This window comes from Cannabis sativa, chromosome 5, assembly GCF_029168945.1.
Source record: "Cannabis sativa cultivar Pink pepper isolate KNU-18-1 chromosome 5, ASM2916894v1, whole genome shotgun sequence".
NCBI lineage: Eukaryota > Viridiplantae > Streptophyta > Magnoliopsida > Rosales > Cannabaceae > Cannabis > Cannabis sativa.
In genome coordinates this window covers 46,053,859-46,081,239 of record NC_083605.1, presented here as the reverse complement: position 1 = coordinate 46,081,239, position 27,381 = coordinate 46,053,859, and the positions used below count along the sequence as shown (strand labels likewise).

Sequence of the window (27,381 nt, the reverse complement as noted above, 5' to 3'; positions counted from 1 at the left end):
TCACTTACAAAGTAAGTAACAGGAGCTACGCTCAACCCAACTTTTCACTTATAAAATAAGTGATAAGAGCTACGCTCAACCCAACTTTTCACTTATAAAATAAGTGACATGAGCTACGCTCAACCCAACTATTCACTTACAAAGTAAGTAATAGGAGCTACGCTCAACCCAACTTTTCACTTATAAAATAAGTAACATGAGCTACGCTCAACCCAACTATTCACTTACAAAGTAAGTAATAGGAGCTACGCTCAACCCACGCTCAACCCAACTATTCACTTATAAAGTAAGTGATAGGAATTACACTCAACCCAAGTATTCACTCACAAATTAAGTGATAAGGGCCGCGACCAACCCACCTATTCATCTATAAACTCAAGCCTTCCGAATTGCGTTCAATCGTAACTAAATATAAAATTTACTCAACAGTGTTACGGTCAGCCAAGTGCGATGTACTCAGTCAAGCTGTTCCAAAGTCTAAGTTTTAGTGACCCTCACTAAGACTTAGACTAGGGGATATAGTACATGGATCAATGCAAAATTTACATCAACCGAATAACATAAAACATTAGCAAAATGAAAAATGAAGAATATTAATACCAAATTAAGATAATAAGTCACACCACCGCAAAAGCAACGTTCATACATCAAAGCGTCATAAAATTCAAAAGGGTCATCACTAAGAGGATGTCCGCACATCAAAAGGATTGTTAAGCATACATACTTAATGCCACAATGGCGATGTTCATACTTTAAACAAATTGGACCTAAAGTTTAAATCAATTGTCACTTGTAAACAAAAGGGAGAACTTAAAGGACCCACTATGGAGCGATGGTACCATCTTCAGCAATGGAGAACATCACATCGTCAATGCCACCCCCGCCAGAAACAGAAGTATGAGCGTCGACACCCGTACTAGGGACAGAGGTATGAGCATCAGCGCCCTCATCAAACACAGAGATATGAGCGTCAACATCCATTTCATTCTCTTGCTCAAGAGCCAAATATTCTTCATGAAGTGCAATAGCACCATCGACGTCCCATCCACGATGGAGCCCTTTCTTATACTGTATCATCAACTCCCCCCTTGTCTTGATGGCAGTCTTGAGTGAAATATCATCAACCTCCTGGTACAATGCGACATACTTAGCCTCCTCCTCCTTGAGTTTGGCACGCACACGCTCCAACTCAGTATTCAACGAGGAATAATCCTGTTTTAGCTTGTCATATGATGATTTGGTAGTCTCTCCTTCCAGTTTCAAGTTCTCCACTTCCTTTCTAAGTCTAGAATGCTCCTTGTTCAAAGCTCTGTTCTTTTGATCAAGCGAAATTGTGTCACGCCTTAAGTAGAGGACTGCTTGAATAGCCTACAAAAAACAAGTTGAATTACCACGAGTAACACACAAAAATAACTACATATGCGTACATACAAATTCTTTCCAAACTTACTTGGTAAATCGTAGAAACACCGTAATTCGCTCGCCCCGCAACTCCGATGCCCCTCAAACGCTCTTCATCTCTCGGATGGAGAAGAGCCTCAACATGACCTTCGATAGAAGCAGGGTCAGAGTAGGCCAAAATGTTGGAAGAGATGGACAGGTTGATCATACTCTCCTCAATAGACAACTCGTTGTCACCCCTTAGTGGAGAATTCGCAACCACACCATCAGCTGGCAACTGAGAGCTACCGGTTCCATGTTCCTTAGCAGGAACTCGAGGTTTCACAACATGACTTGTGGTCTTCTTAGACCTCTTTCCAAGTAAATTAGTCTTACCCCTAGCGACAGCATCATCCGCTCCACAAACCTTGAAAGTCATCCTCTTATAATAACGGTCTGCAAGGAAACGTTCTTCTTCCGTTAAATGACGAATCAAAGAGAAGGGACCACTAACCTTCTCTAAAGCTCGGGTCAACAAAAGGATGGGGACGCGCTTGACAACGTTGAGTGAAAAAATACTACCTTCTTGACGTTGCGCACCTCTCCACAAATTTCCAACACAAGATTTATCCAAAACAAGAAGCTTGTTATGGGCTCTTTGATCGGAAGGAATAGAGAGCAAGTCGTTAACTCGAGCTTTGGACCAATACCCCCCTCGAGGACATCGAGTGAGCCCCTTACCTACAATGACAAAGAGAAGTAATTAGTATTCATAGACAAATCAAGTATCAAATAAAAAAATGACAAAGAAACCAACACTCCTCACTCACTTAAGGTTCTCCATGAAGTAGGAACCTCATAATCACTCGTTCCAAACAGGTCACCTTTGACAAAACAATATTTCTTCCTCCAACCCCTCTTGTTGCTCGGAACCAGCTCCATTACCCAAGCTTTTTTGTTCGCTCTAAGAGTGAATAGAAATCGACCCTTATCTGTATCGTGTTGTTTAAGATAATAACTTGACTGAAAATCTACAAGGTCAACCCTCTTACCCTTCACTCTAACTATGACTTCTATACCCAACAATAACCTCCAAGCATTTGGCATAAGTTGGCTAGGAGCTACCTCATAATAGTCCAATACTTCTTGTACAAATGGAGGGAAAGGGAATCGAAAGCCAATCCTAAAAGGAAATTCATACATACAAACCCAATCGCCACTATCCCAATCGGGACGCTCAGCGATAGTTGGAAGTCGCATTTGTATAGAAGAATGAATCTCATATTGATGTCGCATGCGTAGGATATCACCCTTAGTCATACTAGACCTCGGGTTGTCCCTCAAAAAGTGAAGGGACCGCCCGACATACTCATTCTTGTGACCCTCATAATCATGTACCATTATCGCATACTCAAGAGCTCGAGGCTCTCCATCAATCTTACATACATTCTCATCAAAAACTTCCCCCTCATCATCACTGTCAACCAAAGTGACTTGAGGTAATGGTTGAGCATTAGGAATATCTTCATCACTATCCAACATTGAATGAGATCCTCCTTCTGTAGAAGAAGGAACCCCAATCATTAATGGTGAAGTCGCACTTTCCCAAGATCCCATCTCACCACTCAACAAGAGTATGGTCACAAACACTAGACAAAATTTAATGATCTATGAAAACTCAAAACATATATATGCTATGATATCCAACGATCATACTACGCGTCATATAAAAACATTACATCCATGCTACGCATCATGCTTTTATTAAAATTTTAGTGGACGTATTATGCATCAAGCTCATACAAAATCCTACGGTCATACCACACCCACTATGCTTATCAAAAAATTCTTGTTACTTTTATACAAAATTTCTATGGTCATACTTTGAAAGTCATGGATAAGTTCAAAACACAAAAACCACATTATTTGTTACAAATTCGAATCAAAATATACAAACACTACACAGCTATTTTATAAATCAAATATTATTCCAAGAGCATCAAAAATACCAAGAACACGACAACATTTTAAATGATGAAAGGAATGCTAGAAACACTTACCAACAAGAAGGAGACTTCCTAGCCTTTCACCACCCAAAGCTTTCCACAACGCTACTTGAAAATGAAAAGAAGAAAAGTGACAGGTTAAAATTACTGGACCCTCTTATGTAGAACAATAACACTATAGAGGAATGAAAATCTAAGTTTCAAAGATACTAGTAGAGCAACACATTCTCTAAACCCATTGTTAGCCATATACACAATCTGATGTGGCTCATGAGTATATATATACACACACTCTTGTGATCATCTCACTCACTGTGAAAATAATTTTCTATAGTAGAGAGAAATTATTTCAAGTGAGATACAACAAGTTGAGGCACTACATTACCTAGTTTACACTGTCATTCACACTATGTTACACCACTGGATATATGGAATGGTCACTATTGTTCATACAATACTTGTAAATATAATAATAGTATGGCAGACCCTCACTCATGGATATACATGAAGTAGAAGCAATCTCAATGGACAGCCTTAGTTGAAACAGACCATTAGGCAATTGACAGCAACTGAAATAAGTATGTATATATGTATGAGTACAAATACTTTATCAAAGTACAAAAACAAACTCTTCCTCACTTGCAAAAATTTGACCATCATCCAACACGTTATTAGAGTCAGAACCTATAATGGTTTATTTGCATATTGGTCACTCCACATATAGGTAGAGGAACCTTTGCAATTTTTATATCTACACTAATGATGTGACTCTTCAACATTGTGCAAGTTCATTATATATTACAACCATAATTAGGGATTGACATCCTTAAATCAATATATGTGCAGACCAACCTAAGGTCAATATAGTGCTTACTCTGACCACAACATGGGGTTCATACCAACATATCTCTAAAAAAGGCGGACAAGCCTAGCTAGAGATTATATGCTATCTTCCAAAGGACAACTTTACAGAGCACATATATAACACTTTAAAGGTACGACTTATATATGCACTTACACAATAAAAGTAACTCACTTATTACTGATGTGAGATGATTCAATTCATACATAAAAATATGTATATACATAGTGGGTCATTTCACAACCAGATGTACTTGTACATTACCTAGTTGTCTTGACCACATGGACATGAGCTATTTTTTTCTCTTCAAAATTACCCTGTTATTCACGCCACCTATAAAATATGAAATAACAATGCTTGGTTATTTTCATACAACTTTTATCACATGTCCATCAATCTATCAAAGTTGACAACGTACTCTCCACTCACATCAAAGACTTTTTCTTGTCCTATTAAATCCAATATGACAAAAGGCAAAACACACATCCATGGCTCACCTACTAGACTTGGACCGCCCATCAGTGTACAAAATATCACTAAGCTAACTACTAGGCCTCATCATACATTGTAGAAGCTAGACATGACTTCTAAAAACTGATATTTATAAATTGAGGCATCCTTAAACAGATTAAAATTGAGTAGGTCCTCAAGATAAAATTACATATGGCTTGTTCACAACAAGATATATTAAAAAATATTCATACACGAAATTTGGCCTTCAATTATTCTTGAGGGTCCAACCCTTTACAATTAAATCTAAACTAACTACTACAACTTATGCCGGCCCAATTATTCTCGATCTAAAATCACACTATAGGCACTCCGAGTCAATCATGCACGCCTGTGGGTGATGCTCCTTAATTTGAGTATAACTCAACTTAAAGAGCAAGGGACAAACTGTAGTGGCCAAAAATTGCTCTAAGCCCAATGAAAAGGCCCAACGATCGAAGTACTTACAAAGCCCACTTATATAAGTTAGAAACAAAGAACCCATAAGCCCAGTGGCTCACATGGGCCACGCCCAATCCATGCCTTTTGGGTCATACCCATATTCGAATGTCCAACCCGCAATAAAGCCTGTTTTAAAGTGTAATGTTAGGGTTGACGCGTGGAGGAAGAAGAACGTTAAGTTTCCTAACTAACCCACGAAAATAGCGATCTTCCCTAGCATAGCAGAGCGAGAGTATCAACCCTCTGAGTGATACGCTAATGGGAGGGCGCTCATTCAGGAACGAACCGGAAAGATGACGCTCATCCCTAAAGAAGTGGGGGAAGACCGTTTCTCTAGGGACAGACCACGTTTCAAGAGATAGTCGTTTTCCTAAGATAATAAATAGGCCCACACTGGGACTGAGAGAGTGGAGGAAGGATAGACGAATATTCACTCTCTCTCTCTATAGTTTTACTACCAAACTTATTATTTCTCTACGATCTGACATACTCTTTCTCATTCCGGTGAGCGAGGTTTGACCGTGGATCACCACATAACCATAAACACAGGAAGTATTTATTTACGTTTCTTGTTTTCTTTTCTACTTCACACTATAAATTTACTGACTTGACCGTCGGAGTGCCTTCGGCCGGCACCACCCCGGTGTCCCAAGGTTTTACGGTCATCCTTTGTCTTTGTTCCGCAGGTTGTCGGTGCCATCAAACGCTCATTCCGATCATTGTAGATTTTAGCGTCTACAATATATATTTTACGTATAACAATATAAAATTTAATTACTCATCCAAACTAAATAAAAATACTAATTAGCTTGATTGGATGTTGGATGTATTGGATTTTTAGACATCCCATCTATTAGTACCAAAAGTGGTGTGTTTTACATTTATCAACTTGCAAGTGCATAAATCTTTATTGTTGTGTAGAGATTGTGAAAAACGAGGTCAAACTCATGGGAATTGTGTGAGATTGAAGAAAATATTTACTTATTCTAAGCTATTAAAAATCTAATCTAGTTTCAAAAATTTTGAGATTTTTGGTAACAAAATAAAATAAAGTGTTTTAACAATAAAAATGACAATAACAAATATTTTCAGTGATATTTGGGGATATTATTAAAGGTTCAGAATTCACTTGAGTAATATAAAAATATTTATGTTAATATTGATTCTCATAATTTAATCAGTAACCAAACCAATTATTTTCTGAAGAAAAAATAAATTTTCCTTACTTTAAAATTATAACTTTTACGCATTAAATGTGAAACAATTTAATGTAAATACAAAAAATCAAAAAATATAGAACCAAACATTAGTAATTTTTAACTATCAAAAATACGTGATATTAAAGATGAAAGAAATTATTTTAAGAAGCCAAAAGTATAAGCATATATTGTACTGAGAATCAAAATAAAAATAAATACTTAATTAAATACACTAGGTTTCATCGTTCGCCTTAATAATAAGGGAGCTTAGACTCTCATAAGAAAATTAACTAAGAAAAGCGGTAATCTAACACTGACCGCTTTAAGCTTTTCTCTAGATTTTTCTGTCTGAAATTGTATTGAATTCTAAAAACATAAGCTTTTATTTATAGGAAGGTAAAAGGACTAATCCGCAATTAAACTTATTACAAATTGCATGTGGGTAAAAATGTAATTACACAAAGTTACAACTGAAGTCCACATGGCGTGCTCGAATTGGTTGCTTTGATCAAATTGCTGCCACGTGTCGACATTTGATTGACTATAAAAAGGAGCAATTTTGACTTTTTGTGGCTGAAGAGAACCGGCTCCGGATGAAGCGTAGTTGCAGGCTTGGGCGTGAGGCGCACGCATGACCAGAATTACGTCGTGCGCCTCACGCGTGCATGGAAGGGAGAGAGGGGCGGACAAGGGGCCTGGCATCTGTTCCACGTGGGGCTCGGGTCTGATGGCCGAATGATAGCCTGCCATGTGGCGCGCCTGTCTCTTGGTGAAGGGTTTTGGGCCGAATGGGCCTCTTCCTTTAGGCTTTTTCTTAATCTTCTAAACATAAAGGGAAATTTTATTTGCACCCCAAAAAGTTCTAAAGGCACCCCATTTTGATATTTTTTATTTTATATAAAATTTATATTTTAAATTAGACTAATTTAATTCCATTACTTGTTTAATGTGTTATTTGGTTCATGTGATCATTTATTTACTTATTTGATTAATAAATTCATCTAAACCCTTATCACAATGATATTCTTGTTTATTAAGTCATCAACACAGTAGAAAGTAAACAAGATTGTGTAATTAAATGTATTCCTAGATTTATCAGTACACAGGGTTTAACTGATATGATAATCTACAACGTAGTTTACTTGCACCTTGGATAAGTGCTATGTCCTTTCCAGGGCATTGGTTAAAGATAGCTTGGGTTGGATGTATGGAGTATGCATCAAAAGGGACCGATATTGAATTGGATTAGATATGATAATCTTACAAACCAGAGTAACTTCAAGCTTGGTAGTGGTGCTTCTTCTTCACTGTCAAAAAAAAAGGATAAAAAGAGAAAGAAGAGGACTAATAGCGAAGATCAAAAGAGATCGAAGAGTAAGGGAGCTGGTTCAAAATCAGGTAATGACATTGCAAAAAATTTGGAAGTGGAACTTAGTCAATTGGTGGAAGTTCAAGTGAATGTTGATCCAAATTTTCTCATGGGCGAGGAGGCGGCCCTTACGAAGCCCTCCACTTCCCAATGAGAATCCTATAGGGAACTTTTGGGGTCTTGCGAGATCCCCGGCAACCCAAGAGATCTTTGTTTAGGAAAACAAGTACAAACCTGATTGTATTTCTTGATGGAAACTAAAGTGAAGGAGTTGGTAATGGTTGATTTGGCTATGAAATTGGGCTGCGATGGCAGTTCTTTTCTTCCCACTTGTGGTATTGCGGGTGGTTTCTATTTTATATGAAAAGATGAGATTAAATGTCAAGTTTGGAAAGTGGAGAATTGTTGGAAATATTTTACCAGGATCTAGATTTACTACCATGTATGTTTCATTAACATCCTAATATGAATTCTAAAACAATGAAATAAACACATATAAAGTTTAGGAAACCTTACATTGGGTGCAGCGGAATATAATGACTCCTTCCGTTCAGATCTCTAGCCCTTGATTCCTTTCTGTAGCAGAGCATCACCAAGATCTGAACCTGGATCTCTTTCTCTCCTTCTTTTGATGGTGATTCTCCTTCTTGATTGGATTCTACACAATCTTCCACACTATGATTGAGATACCACTTGATGTGTGTGGGCACTACTCTATCACTAGGGTATTTCGAAATTGAAGAGAAGAAAAGAGAAGAAGAGTGGCGGCCAGGAGGCTCAGGTTTTCTCTGAAAAAGAATAAGATGCATTGCATAGTTTCCTGAAGCCATCACTTTCTATTTATAGAAAGCCATCTAGGTTTAGGTTAGAATTGTATGGCATTAAAATAATGAAAATTTAAATGGTAAAATACTTGCATAGTGGCCGGCCATGATATGGATATGGGCCTCACTTTGCAATTTTGCCATTTTGTCATTTTTCAATCCCATATTCTCAAAAATGCCATTTTTCCAAATTCTAACCATTTAAATGCCAAAACTAATTATTTAATAATTAAAATTAATTATCAAATAAAATTACCATTCAATATATTTATTAATTAGACTTAATAAAGTCTTTCAATTAATAAATAAAACATAGAATCTCTTTTCTTCACAATTTGGCCCTTGCTTAGTGAAAATTCATAAACTAGACATAGTCTAACTTTAGAATTATAATTGATTAATTAAAATCAATTAACTGAGTCTTACAAGCAGTATGGTCTCAACTAGTATGGGGACCATGGGCCTATATAACCGAGCTTCCAATAAGTCGAACCGAATTTACCAAGTAAATTCCCTAACTTATTAATTTCTTATTGAATCCACACTTAGAACTTGGAATTGCACTCTCAGTCATATAGAACGCTCTATATGTTCCACGATATAGATACGATATTAGTTATCCATTGTTATAATCCTAATTTGATCAATGACCCTCTAATAGATGATCTACATTGAATAGGAACTAAATTACCGTTACACCTTCAATGTATTTTATCCTTAAAACACTTAGCTCCGTATAAATGATATTTCAGCGAAGTGAAATAAGATCTCCACCATTTATCTCTGTTTATCCAATCTCGAAGGATATCATCGTTTCACTTCTAAATTCCTATAGAAGTTATAGACTCCATATTTATGTTAGCGCTCCCACTCAATTATACTATCATGTTCCCAAAATGTACGTATCACCCTGACCCAAAAGTAGGCTTAACTAACAAATCAAAGAACATGTATAATACTCTTGAGATCAAACCTAACCATATCAGGATTAAGATCATTTGATCTAGGATCAACAGGTGATATTGAATTGAATAGATATTACGGTAAATTTTAATATATCTAATCAAAGTTCAATATCGGTCCCTTCCGATGCATACTCCATACATCCGATACTGGTAAACTTTGCCAATGCCCTAGAAAGGACATAACACTTATCCAAGGTGTAAGAATACATATCGCTGATTATATCATGCCAGTCTAAATCCAGTGAACTGACAAATCAGGGAATAAACTTTCGAACATATAATTAAGATTATATTCCACTGTGCTGACAACACTATAATCATTAACAAATTCATATGTTCTGGACTTAAATAGATTTCATACATTATATATATAATCATGAAATAAATCATGTGAACCATGCAACATAAAATGTTATTTCTGATCTTTATTAATAAGTAAATCTGACTATATTGAAATGAGTTTTATTTAGGGCACCAAACCCAACAAGAATAAGGTTTTTGAAGTTCTTGTTTGGGATGTGGAGACTAGTAAGTCTTGCGTAATTTTTGCAACTTATGGCCCCCGTTATGCTGGTGATAAGGAAGGTTTTTTGGGAGTCGTTAACCCGGAGAGTTAATGCTTGTGATCTCCCTTGGATCTTGATTGGAGATTTAAATACAATTGTGTGCCCTGAAGAGAAGAGAGGGGGAGGCTCTATCGGTGGCAAGGATACCAGAATTCTTGAGGATTTCATGTTCAACATGGGAAGCATCGATCTGGGTTTTTCGGGAGGAAGATTCACTTGGCAAAATAAAAGATTCTTTGGTACTTTAATTTGTGAAAGACTCGACAAGGTGTTATGGTCCCACGAATTGGTAATTGACTATCTTGGGGCGGGTGTGTTTAATTTTCCCATCACAGTTTCTGATCACGGGGCTACCGTTTAACCCAAGAGCAAGGGGGCTTACCCTTTCAGGTTTTTCGAAGCTTGGACAAGGGATGATTCTTATAAAGAGGTGATTCTAAAATCGTGGTTAGACAGGGAAGAGAATCCAGGTAGTGTTATCCTCAAGAACCTTAATGCTACTAGAAGAAGTCTGTAAATTTGGAGGAAACAAAATTTTGGGGACTGTGAGATGCAGATTAAGGAGATTGAGAAAAAGATTTGCTGGATTCAGAATCAACAGATCTCTGATGAGTTAAAATCCCTTGAATCTCAATTACAATTACAGCTCGAGGAATGGTGGAAGAGGAGAGAGAGTATTTGGAAACAAAAATTTAGAGAAATCTGGCTAAAAAGTGGGGATAGGAATACAAAATTTTTTCACGCTTCGGCTATGATTAGACGATAGAGAAGTCAGATTCGAGCCATGTGATAACTCTAGAAATTAGAGTTATTTTTCACATTTTTTTTAACTAAAATTGGTTTAGTCTTAAGTTTTTTATTAATTTATTAAGTTTTTAATTATTTTTTAATTTATTAGCTTTATTGTAATTTTATATGTTTTTGTGTGTTTTTATAATTAATTTGTGGTAATATGTTATGTGGTATTTATTTTTAATTTTTATTTTTCTAATTAATTTTATGTATTTTTAGGTGTATTTGGTAGAAAAAGATTGGGATTAAATTGAAGAAATATTAGAGAAATGTAGCCAAAAGTGTAATTTTCAAAAGAAAATCAGATGAGGCCCTTTGCAAAGCTCAATCTCGGTCAACTCTTTGACCCAATCAGAGTCGTCCGCCTATTATTCCAAGGGCCACTAGACCCTGCGTGTAATACACCCCAGACTATGGAGCGTGAGTGAGACATCCGCCTGCTGCCCCTAATGCGCGTGGATCCCGTTTGAAGCCTCCACTGCCAGCGTGTACCTGCAGAAGGAAAAGAAGAAAAAAACGGCTGATTAAATGTGTTCAGCCAAAAATTACAAATAAAATCCAAAAATTCATATTTTTCTCCCACACTTTACACATAAATATCAATTTTATTTTCTCAATTTTTCTCACCTAAATAAATATTCCTATTTTATGTTTACCCTACCTTTCACTATTTTTACATCCTTACAAAATATTAATTTTTTCCAATACTCTTACACATACTCTATTTATCCCTTCTCTTCCCAACACTAATTAAATTAATCAATTAAATTATTATATTTTGATTAATTTAATCCCTAAATTTTGCCTATAAATAGAGTGTTGTAAGACCATTTTCAAAATACCTCTTCACCACCAAAACACCTTTTCACCACCAAAACACCTCTTCACTACAAAAACATCTCTTCATCTCAAACACCCTTCACTCTTCATTCCATAACCCTCTTCATTTTTACCATTTTCTTTCTACCATTTTTATATTTTGAAGAGCATGTCAAGCATGTCATTTTATAATTTTTACTTCAATCTAGTTATGAGCTTCTAATCTTTTTTCAAGATTATTAAGATGATGATAAAGCATAATGTAACTAGATAGTGTTTATGTTTGTATGTTGATTTCCCATTTGTTCTATAAAGTTTATGGATTTTTCTATCAAAAATATGTCTTTTTCATCTTCAATATCATGTATTTTTTATTGTTAAAACATATTTCCACTTAGATCTTCATCATGCAAAAATATAATACTCTTTGATTAAATGTCTTTCATTAAATTGTTTACATCTAATTCTTAGAATAAGTGTTATATTTTGCCTAAACATAGTTTCTTTGATTTTGTGTAGTTTCATTAAATTGTAGCACATTTAATGGTTAGAAATTATACATTTTATAAGTGAAGAAAAATCCTACCTTTTTGAAAATAACTTGTACTTAATTGGAAAATATATTTTGGAAAATATAATGTGACTTATTTCAACTATATCTAAAACTTGGGAATCAATATACTTAGAAATACTATTGAACTTGCATTTTGTGGATTCTAATATCTTAATAATCTTATTTTACACATCTTATTTGAAAATTATTTTCATACTCACTTATCTTTAATCTTAAGTATTTTAGTTACTTGTCTTTTATTTTATTTTTCAAAACCAAAATCCCATCAAATATTTAGAACTAGGTTAAAATATCCTTGCTTTGTTTAAAAAAGTTTCTTTTGATGTTAGTCAACTCTCATGGGTTCGACCTTGCACTTACAAGAACACTATATTCTGAAACGATTCGTGTACTTGCGAGTTTAAATATTAAAACTCTCACTTCTCGGTACAACACCGTGCAAAATGCTAAATGTACACTGGTCAAAGTTAGGAAGTCTATGAGTATGGTGTTTAATCACTATTCCATGGATCATTTTGAGTCGTAATCACCAGTTCTAGACCATGAATTGGATAACTTATTTCAGTACAAAGTAAGTGAGGAGGATAATGTTGGAAATTATTTTACCAGGATCTTAGATCTACTCACAAGTATGTTGTTTAAACACCCTAAATATGAACTTTCTAAAACGATAAATTAAACACATATAAAGTTAAGAAAACCTTACATTGATGCAGCGGAATTAACGTCTCCTTCCACTCAGATCTCTAACCCTTGTATCCTTTCTGTAGCATAGTATAATCAAGATCTGAGCCCGAATGTCCTTCTTCTTCAAGTTTGATCCTTCACAGTCTTCCAATCTATGATTGAGTTACTGCTTGCTGTGTGTGGGCACTCACTCTTTCACTAGGGTCACGAAATTGATGAAGGGAAAAGAGAAGAGAGGATTTCGACCAGGTATAGAAAGTGGGAAAGGCTCAGTTTTTCTGAAGAGAGAAATTTCTGTCAGAAAAGGTTTATGAAAACTTGTGAAAGCATGTTATGTGACTGAGCCATCACTTTCTATTTATAGGCAACTACTAGGTTTAGGTTAGGAATTATTTGGCATTAAAATAATGAAAATATTAATTTGAAAAACCAACTTAAGTGGCCGGCCATGGTGTAGTATTGGGCCTCACTTAATTTTGCAGTTTTACAAAATTTTATCTCTATTTTCTCAAAAACGCCAATTTTCCAATTCTAACCTTTTAAATGCCAAAACTAATTATTTAATAACTAAAATAGATTATTAAATAATATTGTCATTTAATTTAATTATTAATTAGACATATAAAGTCCATTAATAAATAAATAAACCTAGAAACTCTTTTCTTTACAATTTCACCCCTGCTTAGTGAAAATTCATAAAATTAGACATAGTCTAACTTTAGAATTATAATTGATCAATCACAAATCAATTAATGAGTCTTACAAGCAGAATGTTCTCAACTAGAATGGGGACCATGGATCTATATGCTGAGCTTCCAATAAGTGAACCAAATTTACCAAGTAAATTCCTACTTATTAATTCTTCGTTGAATCCACTCTTAGAACTTAGAATTGCACTCTCAGACTTATATAGAGCATATTGTATGTTCCACGATATCAATATACTATCTCATTTAACCATTGTTATAATCTTATTGTGATTTAAAGATCCTCTATATAGATGATCTACATCGAGATGGGATTTCTTTACCGTTCTCACCCCTCAATGTATTTTGCCCCTTAAAACACTTAGCTACCTGTAAATGGTGTTTAGTGATCTAATAATTAGTCAGTTAAACAAGAGCTCATCCATTTACTTCTATTTGCTAAGCTCGAAGGGAATCATCATTTCACTTCTATACACCAGTAGAAGCTATAGATTCCATATTTATGTTCAGCACTCCCACTCAATCATACTATCATGTTCCCAAAATATACGTATCACCCTGACCCAAAAGTAGGCTTAACTAATAAATCAAAGAACATGAATAACACTCCTGAGTTGAGCCCAAGCATATCAGGATTTAGATTCTTTTAATCTTAAGATCAACTACTGATATTGACTTGGAAAGATATGTGTAACGTTAAGTTTGTAATATCTTAACTTAGTTGCAATATCGGTCCAGTCCAATGTATACTCCATACATTCGAAACTAGTATACTTTACTAATGTCCTGGAAAGAACATAACACTTACTCCAAGTGTAAGTATACATCATCGCTGATTATTGTTGGAATTTATTTTACCAGGATCTTAGATCTACTCACAAGTATGTTGATTAACACCCTAAATATGAACTTTCTAAAACGATGAAATAAACACATATAAAGTTTAGGAAACCTTACATTGGGTGCAGCGGAATATAATGACTCCTTCCGTTCAGATATCTAGCCCTTGATTCCTTTCTGTAGCAGAGCATTATCAATATCTGAACCTGGATCTCTTTCTCTGAATCTTTGATGCTGAAACTCCTTCTTGCTGAAAGTCTTTCTTCACGATCTTCCTCACTATGATTGAGGTATCACTTGCTGTGTGTGGACACTACTCATACACTAAGGATTTCGAAATTCAAGAGGGAAGAGAAAGAAGAAGTGGCAGCTAAAGATAGGGAGAGAGAAAGGCTCAGGTTTTTCTCTGAAGGAAAAATATAAAATTTAAGTGTAATTTTCCTGAAGCCTTCACTATCTATTTATAGCATTCCACTAGGGTTAGGTTTGAATTATTTGGCATTAAAATAATGAAAATATCAGTTTAAATTTCCTACAAAAGTGGCTGGCCATGCTTAGTGGATTTGGGCCTCACTTTTTGCAATTTTGCAGTTTTACCTTTTCTGCATCTGATTTTCTCAAAAACGCCAATTTTCTAATTCAACCATTTAAATGCCAATTCTTACTATTTAATAACTATAAATAATTATTAAATAATATTGTCATTTATCATATTTATTAATTGAACCATACAAAGTATCATAATTAACAAATATGCCCCTATAAACTCTTTCTTTACAATTTCGCCCTTACTTAGTAAAAAATTCACAAATAGACATAGTCTAATTTGAGAATTATAATTGATTAATCAAAACCAATTATATGAGTCTTACAAGCAATATTATCTCAACTAGTGCGGGGACCATGGGTCTATATAACCGAGCTTCCAATAAGTAGATCAAGAATTTAGCACTAAAATTCACTAACTTATTAATTCTTTGTTGAATCCACGCATAGAACTTAGAATTGCACTCTCAGTATATAGAATGCTCTATATGTTCCACCATATAGACACATCATTAGTTATCCATTGTTATAATCCTAATTTGATCACTGATCCTCTATATGAATGATCTACATTGTAAAGAGATTAGATTACCGTAACACCCTACAATGTATTTTATCCTTAAAACACTTGACCCCGTATAAATGATATTTCAGCTTATGTGAAATGAGTACTCCACTATTTATGTTCGTTTGGTCGAGCTCGAAGGAGATCATCCTTTGCTTACTATTCGCCAGATAGAAGCTATAGATTCCATGTTTATGATAGCACTCCCACTCAATTGCACTACCGTGTTCCCAAAATGTACGTATCACCCTGACCTAAAAGTAGGCTTAACTAACAAATCAAAGAACACGAATAGCCTCTCGAGATTGAGCCTAATCATAACAGGATTAAGATCATTTGATCTAGGATCAACTAGGCGATATTGACTTGAATAGATATTACGGTAGTTTAATAAATCTAAGTCAAAGTTCAATATCGGTCCCTTCCGATGCATACTCCATGCATCCAACCTGAGCTTTACTTTAACCAATGCTCTGGAAAGAACATAGCATTCTCCAAATGCAAGTAAACTCTGTTGTAGATTATCATATCAGTAAAACCATATGTCTGATAAATCTAGGAAACTTTATTCACATAGTCATGTTTACTTTCCAATGTGTTGACGGCACAATAAACAGGATCAAGTATGTGAAAAGGGTTTCAGATGAATTTATACGTTATGTACATATAATCATGAAATAATCATGTGAACCATGCAACATTAAATGTTATTTCTGATCTATATTAATAAGTAAATCTGATTATACTGAAATGAGTTTTATTTAGGGCATAAAACCCAACAAACTCCCACTTGCACTAATATAAAACAAAAAGTGCGTTTCAAATAATCTCAACACCTTGATATACAAATCAAGTGTAGTAGTAGTAAACTCCTCGTAATAGGACCTGAAAGGTTGAATTAAACACAACCTTTTCTCCACCATTACTCTTCCTTTAATCACAAAATCATTGATAATGTGAAATTCCTCTCTATATGTCTACTCTCTTGGGATACTGGATTCTATATCTTTGGCAACTACTTTTGGTTAATCAGGAAATTAACACTAGTAGTTTAAGGCAATTTGGAATGGTGCCAAAGATGTATAGAACTTTCCTTAGACTGAATAAGTACCTTTCCTGCAACTTTAACATCCAGTCTCTCTCTGGTAGACCTAGAGACTTCAGATAGGTTTTTACACTTCTCCAAAATCACTATTCCACCCCCAGAGTAATCACCATCTTATCAGAAAGATTTACTAGCACAAAGGCAAATTTCGAAATCTGATATGGTGTAGTCTAAGAGTTTTAAACACACCCTTATAGACTAACATATAGTTCCTCTTCTTAATCTTAAGATTTACTTGATTGTCTTCCAATGTTCTTCTCCTGGATTAATCTGATACCTACTCATTACTCCCACTCAACAGCAGGTGTCTGGTCTAAGGCATACAAAAGCATATCTAAGACCTCTCATTGTTGATATAAGAAATTCTTTTATGGCTTTATCTTTTCTGGAATCGTTGAGACTTTTCCTTAGATAAATAAAATCTATACCTAAGAAGTTGTGAAGCTTCTCTCGATTGCCATTAGAAAGAAAATGCTTCAGCATCTTACTAAAGTAAGTTGCTTGCATTAGAGTAAGTAATTCACAGGTATACCACAAGCCATAGGTTTAGATAAACTCAAACCTATAACACTAGGAACAGGAAGTTTTGTTAAGTCCATTGAGTGGACTTATAAACGAAAATTTCCTTTTATGTCCTTGTAATAGAAAACTTTAGGTTACTCCATGTGAATGGATTAAACCATAGTTCTTTTGGCTTTCTTCTTAGTTTCTTATCTTGACAATCCATTACTTGTTTAAACTCACAATGGATTTTAATCACTAGTGTCTCCCAAGTCATAAGAAGTGAAGTTCCTAGGAACTTTCCCACTACGACAAGGTACCGTGAATTATGTCTAAGAAAACTAAATGGTATTAATCTCTTCGGTTGTGACAAGACAACAGAGACAGTGGGATCATCATATGTTATATAAGATGATAGAACACTTTTGGAATCAAGAAAAATATCTCCTTTATTTGCTACTTGTTTTTAGACTTAGTCATTATCTTAGAAAAGTAGTATTTGTTTGAACAAACACTTTCTTATCTATTAGAACAGCTAACAAACCATGGTTAACAGTTCTAGCTTTTCTTAAGATTTTGATTAGGTCATCCATGAATCTAGTAATGATTTACATTAAGTATACAACCATTACATCATTCTGAAATTGTATTACCATAGAAGGAATTAGGCAACGACTAGTAACTAATCATCAATATGCAAATCGAAATTTCTGGGGAGGTAAGTTTGGATATAATTCAAAAATCAAATTAATGATCTTTGACCTGCATATCTACTAACTATTTCTCCACCCCTATCAGTTCGCAAGATCTTTAACCACTTACCTTAATGGTTTTAACCATTGCTAGAAATTAATGAAATTTTTCAAACATTTCAAATTTCTTGCTAAAAGGTATAATCTAGAGTTATTGTTTGAAGAATACAACGAAAAACTCATATCCTCCCCTGAATGTACATCCATCTGCGAATGAGATGAACTACTTTCAGTGGATATAGGCATATTAACTCTTTGCAGAGATTGATCTTGTCAAATCCACTATGAACAAGATACAAATGCCATAGATTAAAAAAAAAGGTAGTGTCTTTTGATGCCATAGGTTTAGTTACATCAAAGAGTTCTTAGAATACTGCAAGTGGATCCTGGTCACAGAATACCTAACTCATATTCCATACAGTATTAATCCATTAATAGAAGATGGATATTAAACACTTGAGAAAGTGTAACTGTATTATATTCTGGAATTAGAAATTTAAGAAAATTTCTATTTGGAATCTAAAATTAAAGTCAAAGACTTAAATTTATACCAAATATAATGAGTAATTCTATCTTGGACCACCACTAATATTTTAAACTCTAAGTCAGATTTGCCCATACAAGTAGGAGATTTCTAAGATTGAGGATTTATATCAATTGGGAATAGAATTTCGGGATTATAATCATATGCGTCATTTAATTTCTTAAGAGAAAATATAATGACATGAAATGATTTATAGACCATTCATCCAATGATATATTATTGAGCTAATTTGAAATGAATAAGCTAAGAGGAATTAGGATAATTTCGTTTATAAATAAGAATCCAACGATGCTTCGATTAGCGAAAGACAAAGTAATCTTATTTATGTAATCTTCTTGTTTCATATTGTAAAAATACTAGTCTAAGGTGTCATCAATTGATGAACAGCTAGATGTTGCATATACAATATTTATCTTTCGAGATCTTACACTATTATGTATGTCTAATGGTGAAAATCCATTAGGGATTTATCTCATTAGAAAAACAAACATGTTAGACCAACAATGAAGATTCGAAATTAAACTACAACTTAATAACAGAAAATAACATGGTTCAATATAAATTCATACACAATTCAGAAATTATAAACATATAGCAAGTAGGAATGACTAGTGAAAATACTAAAACATACAATCCTAAATAATTTCCAAGGTTTTCAACAAACTGATACAGTGTCCCGTTTAGGCGAGAGTCAAAGCATCATCCATTGAATAGAGTTGTCAGCTCATCTAAAATGATAACCATTCTAGCAACCTTTTATTCGATCAAGATTGGAATTCAGCGTTGTCCCGTTTAGGCGAGAGTCAAGGCAATTCTATCTTATGAGCTTCCACCATTGTTTCGCAATTTGCAAGTCAAGTATGGTCGCCACCATTAGGGTGATCCATACCATACAAAACACTTACAAACTACTTATCATGCGAGGTTAAACGGTGTGAAATTGCTAATGAACGTTCCTCCATTAGGGAGGATTACTCACTAAAACAAACGCGGTGTAAAACCCACAATGGAGATCGAATGTCTTAATAATAAAGCTCATTATTTAAAGAGAGTTGTATTTTCTTTGATTCTCTTTATTTAATCTATTTATTTTAAATATATATTTATTTAAAATTTCCAATTTAGAATGAAAAATTCTAAATATAAATTTTAATTTAATATTTATAAATTTTACTTAGATGGATATGAAAATAACATGAATTATTTCCATCTTAGTAATAATTTCCAATAAATATTTAGAAAAATATTCAATTTAAGTTGTTACAAAATTAATTTAAATTAATTTACAACTCAAATTTAATTTTCTATAAATATATATTGCATTTCGAAAAATTAAAGTATTCAAGGATACAATTTTCGAAAATGCATGTTAAAATAAAAAATTAATCCTGGAAAAAATTATTCTAATTTAATGTTGGCCCAAAATTAATTAATAAAATTAATTTACAACAAAAAATATAATTTTCCTATTTAATTAAATATATATAAGAAAAATTTTAAATATTTAAGTATGATGATGAAAATCAACTTAAATATTAATTTTCTATTTAATTAAATACACTAGAAAAATACTTCAAGCAAAAATATCACCTATCTAGATTTTCCTTTGACTAATTAATTCAATTTCTAATAATATACTTTAATTCAATTTATTTTAAATTAATCAATAAATGAAAAAATCATTGATTTAAGTTGATCCAAGAATTAATTAAAATAAATAATTAATTTACAACTTAATCTATTTTTCAAATAAAATTTGAAATTCCAGCATTTAAGAAATGCAATTTCGAAATTTGATTAATAAAATAAAGAAAAAAAATATTTTGAAAATTATTTAAATTTAGTTGAAAAAATAAATTTCAACTAAAAATAATTTTCTATTTAATTAAATGTCATGAAAAAGAAATATTTAAGTATGATGATAAAAATCAATTTAGATATTTAATTTGCAAATTAATTAAATGTATTAAATTCAAGAAATAAATAATTAAGTGTAGAGAAGGCTTAATTATTAATCTCTAGTTTAATACTAGGAAAAATATACTTAAAATAAATTGTACCAAAATTAATTAATAAATAATTAATTTAACAATGTATAATATTTCCTATTTAATATTAGAAATAATAAGTAGTCTAGAAATAACTATCTAGAAAATATCTTATTTGACTAAGTATCTTTTCCAAAAAATTTGAAAAAATATCTAATTTAAGTTGTATTAGAAAAAATCTAGAACTTAAATATTTTCAAATTTAAATTTAATTAAATATCAAAAATTAAGTTGTAACCACTTAATTTGAAAATATTCCATTTTAAGTTAATATTTGAAAAGATATTAACTTAAAAAATATCTAAAATATTCCATTTTAAGTTAATATTCGAAAAGATATTAACTTAAAAAATATCTAAAGAATCTTAATAACCAATGCCTAAAATTCCTCAACTTAATTTTGAAATTTGAAATTCAAAAGATATTCAGATTTAAGTTGGTTAGTTGTAGATAACTAAATATCAACTTAAATAGGAATATTTAATGAAAAATTTAAATTAAGCTCCAGAAAGAATCTAGATGGTTATAATTCTATATTTAATTAAATATAAGAAAATACATATAGTTTAGCTTAGAATAAAGAATTCTTTAAACTATAATTTTCTTAAATTAATTTCAAAATAAATGAAATTAATTATGTTGCTAATCAATTTTATTAGGTTAAACTAGTGTAATTAACCTAGTACAGTTGTTCAAATCAGACAAATGGGCCTTCACAATTGGGGTGGTTCATGTGAGGGGGTGCTGGGTTCAGTATGTCGTACCCACTTCTATGGCTCCCAACTCTCACACAAGGCCCAAAAGAGAGGAATTTAACCTTAATAAGAACAACTGTTATTAATTGAATAGGCCCAAAAACTAAATGGGCCTAAATAAATTCTATCAAAAACTATGATAATTTATTTTAGCAACAACAACCTATATGCATCTATAATAAAATTAAACACATAGGCTCACACAGGCACACTTTGGATGGGTCCTATCATGTTGCTAGGTCATACACAGATGAAAGAAGTTTGTAAATATACCTGTTACAAATTATTTACTTGACCAAGGGAGCCATCAGATCATTAGATCTGGCAAAAAGTAACCATGGCTATTTGCAATCAAGTAATAATAGGTTTTGAAAACTTACAAACAAGCTAAAACACATACTCCTGCAACAAGGTTAGCTGGATAGTTGGATGTAGGATTTATTTAATTTTAAATTAAATTATTAATTTCGAAAATAATTAATTAAATAAAATAATTTTCGAAAATTTTTAAAAAAAATATTTGAAAAAATTCAAAATTTAAAAAAATTTAAATTTAAAATTAAACCTACAATTTTGAAAAAATAGGTTTCAACCAACCTAAATATCATTTCAAAATTTGCTAACTACTTTTAAAATTTAAATGTTATTTTATAAATAAAAAATTAAAAAAGATAAATGAATATCTTTTTCAGATTTTAAATGTAATTTAAATAAATAAAATAACAAAATTTAAAAGTTAGCAAAATATCTTACATCTTTTTAAAATTACATGATTATAGTTATCTTATTTTAAATTTAAATAAGGTCAAATTATTTAAAAAAAGATTTAATTTAAAAATTTAAAATTTGACCTTAAATTTAAAAATAAGATAAGATATAATCAAATTTAAAAATAAGTTAGATAATTAAGCAAAAAAGATAGATATTTACTATTTTCAAATTCAAATTACACTAATATCATGAATTAAATTTTAAAAATATTAAATTAATTCATAATGATAATTAGAATTGAATTAGGAATAGTAATAGTATAAATACAGAACTACACAAAAAATCGGAAGTTAATTCCATGAAAAAGCATGAAAAATCGAAGAAAAACGAAAAAATTGTGAGTTGTACGGACAGTTTTCGCGATCGTAGGAAAATTTCAGCACAACTTCGATTTTTTCGAATCTTCAAAAAATCATAACTAATTCAAATTAAATCGAAATTGAATTCTGTAAAAAAAGTAACTTGCTTAATCTTTTCCATACTATCCAATAAAAATAATTTTAGAAACAGATATTCAATTATTTTTAACGAAAATTCACAAACACCAATCAATCATCAAATAACACTGAATACAACATGATACCATCCAAAAACAAACAAACAATCGTTTTAAAGTCCAAATTTCTTGCAAGTAAATCAATTACCATGGCTCTGAGGCCAGTTGTTGGAATTTATTTTACCAGGATCTTAGATCTACTCACAAGTATGTTGATTAACACCCTAAATATGAACTTTCTAAAACGATGAAATAAACACATATAAAGTTTACGAAACCTTATATTGGGTGCAGCGAAATATAATGACTCCTTCCGTTCAGATATCTAGCCCTTGATTCCTTTCTGTAGCAGAGCATTATCAATATCTGAACCTGGATCTCTTTCTCTGAATCTTTGATGCTAAAACTCCTTCTTGCTGAAAGTCTTTCTTCACGATCTTCCTCACTATGATTGAGGTATCACTTGCTGTGTGTGGGCACTACTCATACACTAAGGATTTCGAAATTCAAGAGGGAAGAGAAAGAAGAAGTGGCAGCTAAAGATAGGGAGAGAGAAAGGCTCAGGTTTTTCTCTGAAGGAAAAATAGAAAATTTAAGTGTAATTTTCCTGAAGCCTTCACTATCTATTTATAGCATTCCACTAGGGTTAGGTTTGAATTATTTGGCATTAAAATAATGAAAATATCAGTTTAAATTTCCTACAAAAGTGGCTGGCCATGCTTAGTGAATTTGGGCCTCACTTTTTGCAATTTTGCAGTTTTACCTTTTCTGCATCTGATTTTCTCAAAAACGCCAATTTTCTAATTCAACCATTTAAATGCCAATTCTTACTATTTAATAACTATAAATAATTATTAAATAATATTGTCATTTATCATATTTATTAATTGAACCATACAAAGTATCATAATTAACAAATATGCCCCTATAAACTCTTTCTTTACAATTTCGCCCTTACTTAGTGAAAAATTCACAAATAGACATAGTCTAATTTGAGAATTATAATTGATTAATCAAAACCAATTATTGAGTCTTACAAGCAATATTATCTCAACTAGTGCGGGGACCATGGGTCTATATAACCGAGCTTCCAATAAGTAGATCAAGAATTTAGCACTAAAATTCACTAACTTATTAATTCTTTGTTGAATCCACGCATAGAACTTAGAATTGCACTCTCAGTATATAGAATGCTCTATATGTTCCACCATATAGACACATTATTAGTTATCCATTGTTATAATCCTAATTTGATCACTGATCCTCTATATGAATGATCTACACTGTAAAGGGATTAGATTACCGTAACACCCTATAATGTATTTTATCCTTAAAACACTTGACCCCGTATAAATGATATTTCAGCTTATGTGAAATGAGTACTCCACCATTTATGTTCGTTTGGTCAAGCTCGAAGGAGATCATCCTTTGCTTACTATTCGCCAAATAGAAGCTATAGATTCCATGTTTATGATAGCACTCCCACTCAATTGCACTACCGTGTTCCCAAAATGTACGTATCACCCTGACCTAAAAGTAGGCTTAACTAACAAATCAAAGAACATGAATAGCCTCTCGAGATTGAGCCTAATCATAACAGGATTAAGATCATTTGATCTAGGATCAACTAGGCGATATTGACTTGAATAGATATTACGTTAAGTTTAATAAATCTAAGTCAAAGTTCAATATCGGTCCCTTCCGATGCATACTCCATGCATCCAACCTGAGCTTTACTTTAACCAATGCTCTGGAAAGAACATAGCACTTCTCCAAATGCAAGTAAACTCTGTTGTAGATTATCATATCAGTAAAACCCTATGTCTGATAAATCTAGGAAACTTTATTTACATAGTCATGTTTACTTTCCAATGTGTTGACGGCACAATTAATAGGATCAAGTATGTGAAAAGGGTTTCAGATGAATTTATACATTATGTACATATAATCATGAAATAAATCATGTGAACCATGCAACATTAAATGTTATTTCTGATCTATATTAATAAGTAAATTTGATTATATTGAAATGAGTTTTATTTAGGGCATAAAACCCAACAATTATCACATTAGTGTAAATCCAATAACACTGATGAAACAGGGACCAAAACTTTTGATTCATATGATCACAATCACATTCCACTGTGTTGACGATACTGTAATTGTGAATAAACATATGATCTGGATTTAACTGATTTTGTGTGTATGAATGTAATAAACATATTAAACATATTAAACCATTAGCATGTAAAATTCATGCAAACATCAATCACTTCAAATTTCTTATATTGATAACTAATCAGATTGTAAAGAGTTTTATTTAGGGCATAAAACCCAACAAAGTCCCACTTGCACTAACATAAAACAAACTGTGCAAATAGGTCAATCTGATGCCTTGATCTTCAGATCAAGTGTAGTATATTTGAATCCACCCAAACTTCTGGAAACTAGTTCATAAAAACTCTTATGAAACATCCTTTACTATATGCTTTACTCATCAAGGGATACTGAAATCTTTTACTGTTTTAAAAGTACATCTGAATAAACAGAAGACATATCTCTCATATTTTAAAATATGTAATTGAGATAATACAGTGTAGACTTTTCTTCAGTGATATAACTTTCTGGTATTTTCGAATAGACCAAGTTACAATTCTTCTCTGGTAGAGCTTGAAATATTATTCAATAATTCCTCCACCCCCAAAGTAAGCACTATCTCAAGAATTTCGAAATTAGATGGTGAGATACAAGGACAACTGATACACAGTTCCTTAATATCTAACATATAGATCACTTTCATAAATCTTTCTTGAATATCTTCTAATGTTCCTTATTTGATTACATCTCAGATAGCTCCCACTCAATAGCAGATGTCTGGTTAAATAATACTTTTAACCTCTGATTGTTTGGAGAGTTACCTAGTTGTGACTTTTGTATTAGTCTGAAACTTTAAGTCAAGACTAAGTCATCAACATAGCAGACTAGTATTTGAAGTGAAAAATACATGCCAGAGATAAAGTAATCAAAATTAAGATACCATCAAATTTTATGAGGATTAAGAATTCTTGGTTCAAGTCATTCGAATGGACTGAACTAGAGTTCTTTATCTTATTCTCATAATTCTGATAAGCTATACCTATCCATGTGAATGGTTAGATTTGCTTTTCAGTAATGTTCTTAAGTACCTATCACAAGTATCAACCTAATGAAGATGGGTATAGAATTTTAAAATTCTCCCACTCAATTAAGGTAGTGTGAAACTTTAACAAAGAACTTTCAAAGGTATCAAACTTTTACTTACAACAGTAAAATCGAAATGGAACATACAATCAAGATCAAGAATTTATATTGACAATAGCTGACTCATTATATTACTTCTATGTTTAAACAAGATATGTGTTTCATAGGGAATTGTGGAATGGACTCCACCCCTAAGAATATACATATAGGGTACTATGGATAACCTCCACCCCTAAGTATATAGAGATTATGATCCACCCCTAAAGGTTGTAAAGATCATGATTCTCTTAGTGTGATAGAGTTTATGTGGAGTTGAATACTATCCAGAGTTCATTAGATATAAAAGATCGTTGAACTGCATAGTTTTCTTAACTTTTCTCCACCCCTATCAGATCATAAGATCCTTTTATTAAACAAATTCTTAATAATTGTTTGAGAATTAACAATTATTGATAAACATAGAAATAATTTCTAGTGTTTATATAATATAACTCTATGAAGAGTTGTAAATATTATAGAATTTGCATCAATAATAAAAACACTTACACATATAAATATACAAATATAATGTGGTAATAATTGATGAAGATAAATTAAATGAAGCTCAATCTCATAAATTGCAATAGTAAATCTCGAAAATTAGAAACTTTATTAATAAAAAAAATGTATTGCAACAATATGAGAGAAACAGGGATAAATATCCTTGACTAAAATTTGAAATCCAAATTGTCTTTAAACTAAAACAATTAATTCAAAAAAATTGAAGAGCTTCATCTTCATCTGGACGATTTCACCCTTGGTCCAGCTTTCTGATCCAACTCAATTGAGTTCAAGTAGCTTGGCCTATAAGAAGAAGAAAACAAATAAACAAAGTTAGTCCAGAATCATAAATCCAATTGGATAATAATTCACTAAAACTCTTAAAGTTTATAAATGGAAATACCTTGTTTCTTTGCAAGAAGTTTAAGACACTGGGGTTTCCAATGACCTTTCTCATTGCAGTAGAAACACTTTCCTTTAAGTGTGGCATCACCGGAAGGAGCAGCCTTTTTATTGGCTTTTGTTCGCTTCTTAGTGTTGTGCCACTTCCTCTTCGATTTGGGCTTTGAAGCAGAGGCAACATTTGCTTCAGGTTTTATCGTCCCATTACCATTCCCAGGATTGTGAGGTTTACTCCCTTTCTTCTTGGGTCCTCCAATCAAATTTTCATAAGTTTGAAGGTCATTGACTGATTCATGAAAGTCAATTTCCTTCTTATTCATGACATAATTTGATGTATATGGTAGAAATGCTAGAGTCGGGCTATTCAAGATAAGACTAACTTGAGTAGCACTGTCCATTTCAGCACCATGATCCTGGGCTTCTTGGAAATAACTGGACATGAGGAGAACATGGTCACACGTTTTGATGAGGTTCCATCCGTGCATTAATGTACTTCTTAGTCGCGTCAAAGCGTGACTGAAGCGATGCCTTACCGAATAGCTCATTTAACTTCGTCATAACTTCAGCAGCCTTCT

At 32.6% G+C, this 27,381-nt stretch overlaps 1 protein-coding gene across 2 annotated transcripts; it reads right to left on the bottom strand.

Moving 5' to 3' along the window:
* Window positions 1–577: 577 nt before the first annotated feature.
* On the bottom strand, window positions 578–3,188 carry LOC133037917 (uncharacterized). 2 transcript variants are annotated; one of them, XM_061115689.1, is made up of 4 exons: window positions 2,211–3,188; window positions 1,963–2,121; window positions 1,451–1,836; window positions 578–1,368 (listed from the first exon to the last, which is right to left on the bottom strand). In XM_061115689.1, exons 1-4 carry the CDS (start codon window positions 2,995–2,997, stop codon window positions 823–825), a joined length of 1,878 nt encoding a protein of 625 aa, XP_060971672.1. In that variant the 5' UTR covers window positions 2,998–3,188; the 3' UTR covers window positions 578–822. The 2 variants fall into 2 exon arrangements, with proteins under 2 accessions (XP_060971672.1, XP_060971671.1); XM_061115688.1 differs by having other exon boundaries at window positions 1,451–2,121.
* Between the last annotated feature and the right edge of the window lie 24,193 nt (window positions 3,189–27,381).

Coding starts and splice junctions, on each gene's coding strand:
- LOC133037917 (XM_061115688.1), bottom strand. CDS start 2,997: ATGGGATCTTGGGAAAGTGCGACTTCACCATTAATGATTGGGGTTCCT. Junction 2,122..2,210: donor TACTTCATGGAGAACCTTAA/GTGAGTGAGGAG, acceptor TTGTCATTGTAG/GTAAGGGGCTCACTCGATGT. Junction 1,369..1,450: donor GTGTTTCTACGATTTACCAA/GTAAGTTTGGAA, acceptor TGTTTTTTGTAG/GCTATTCAAGCAGTCCTCTA.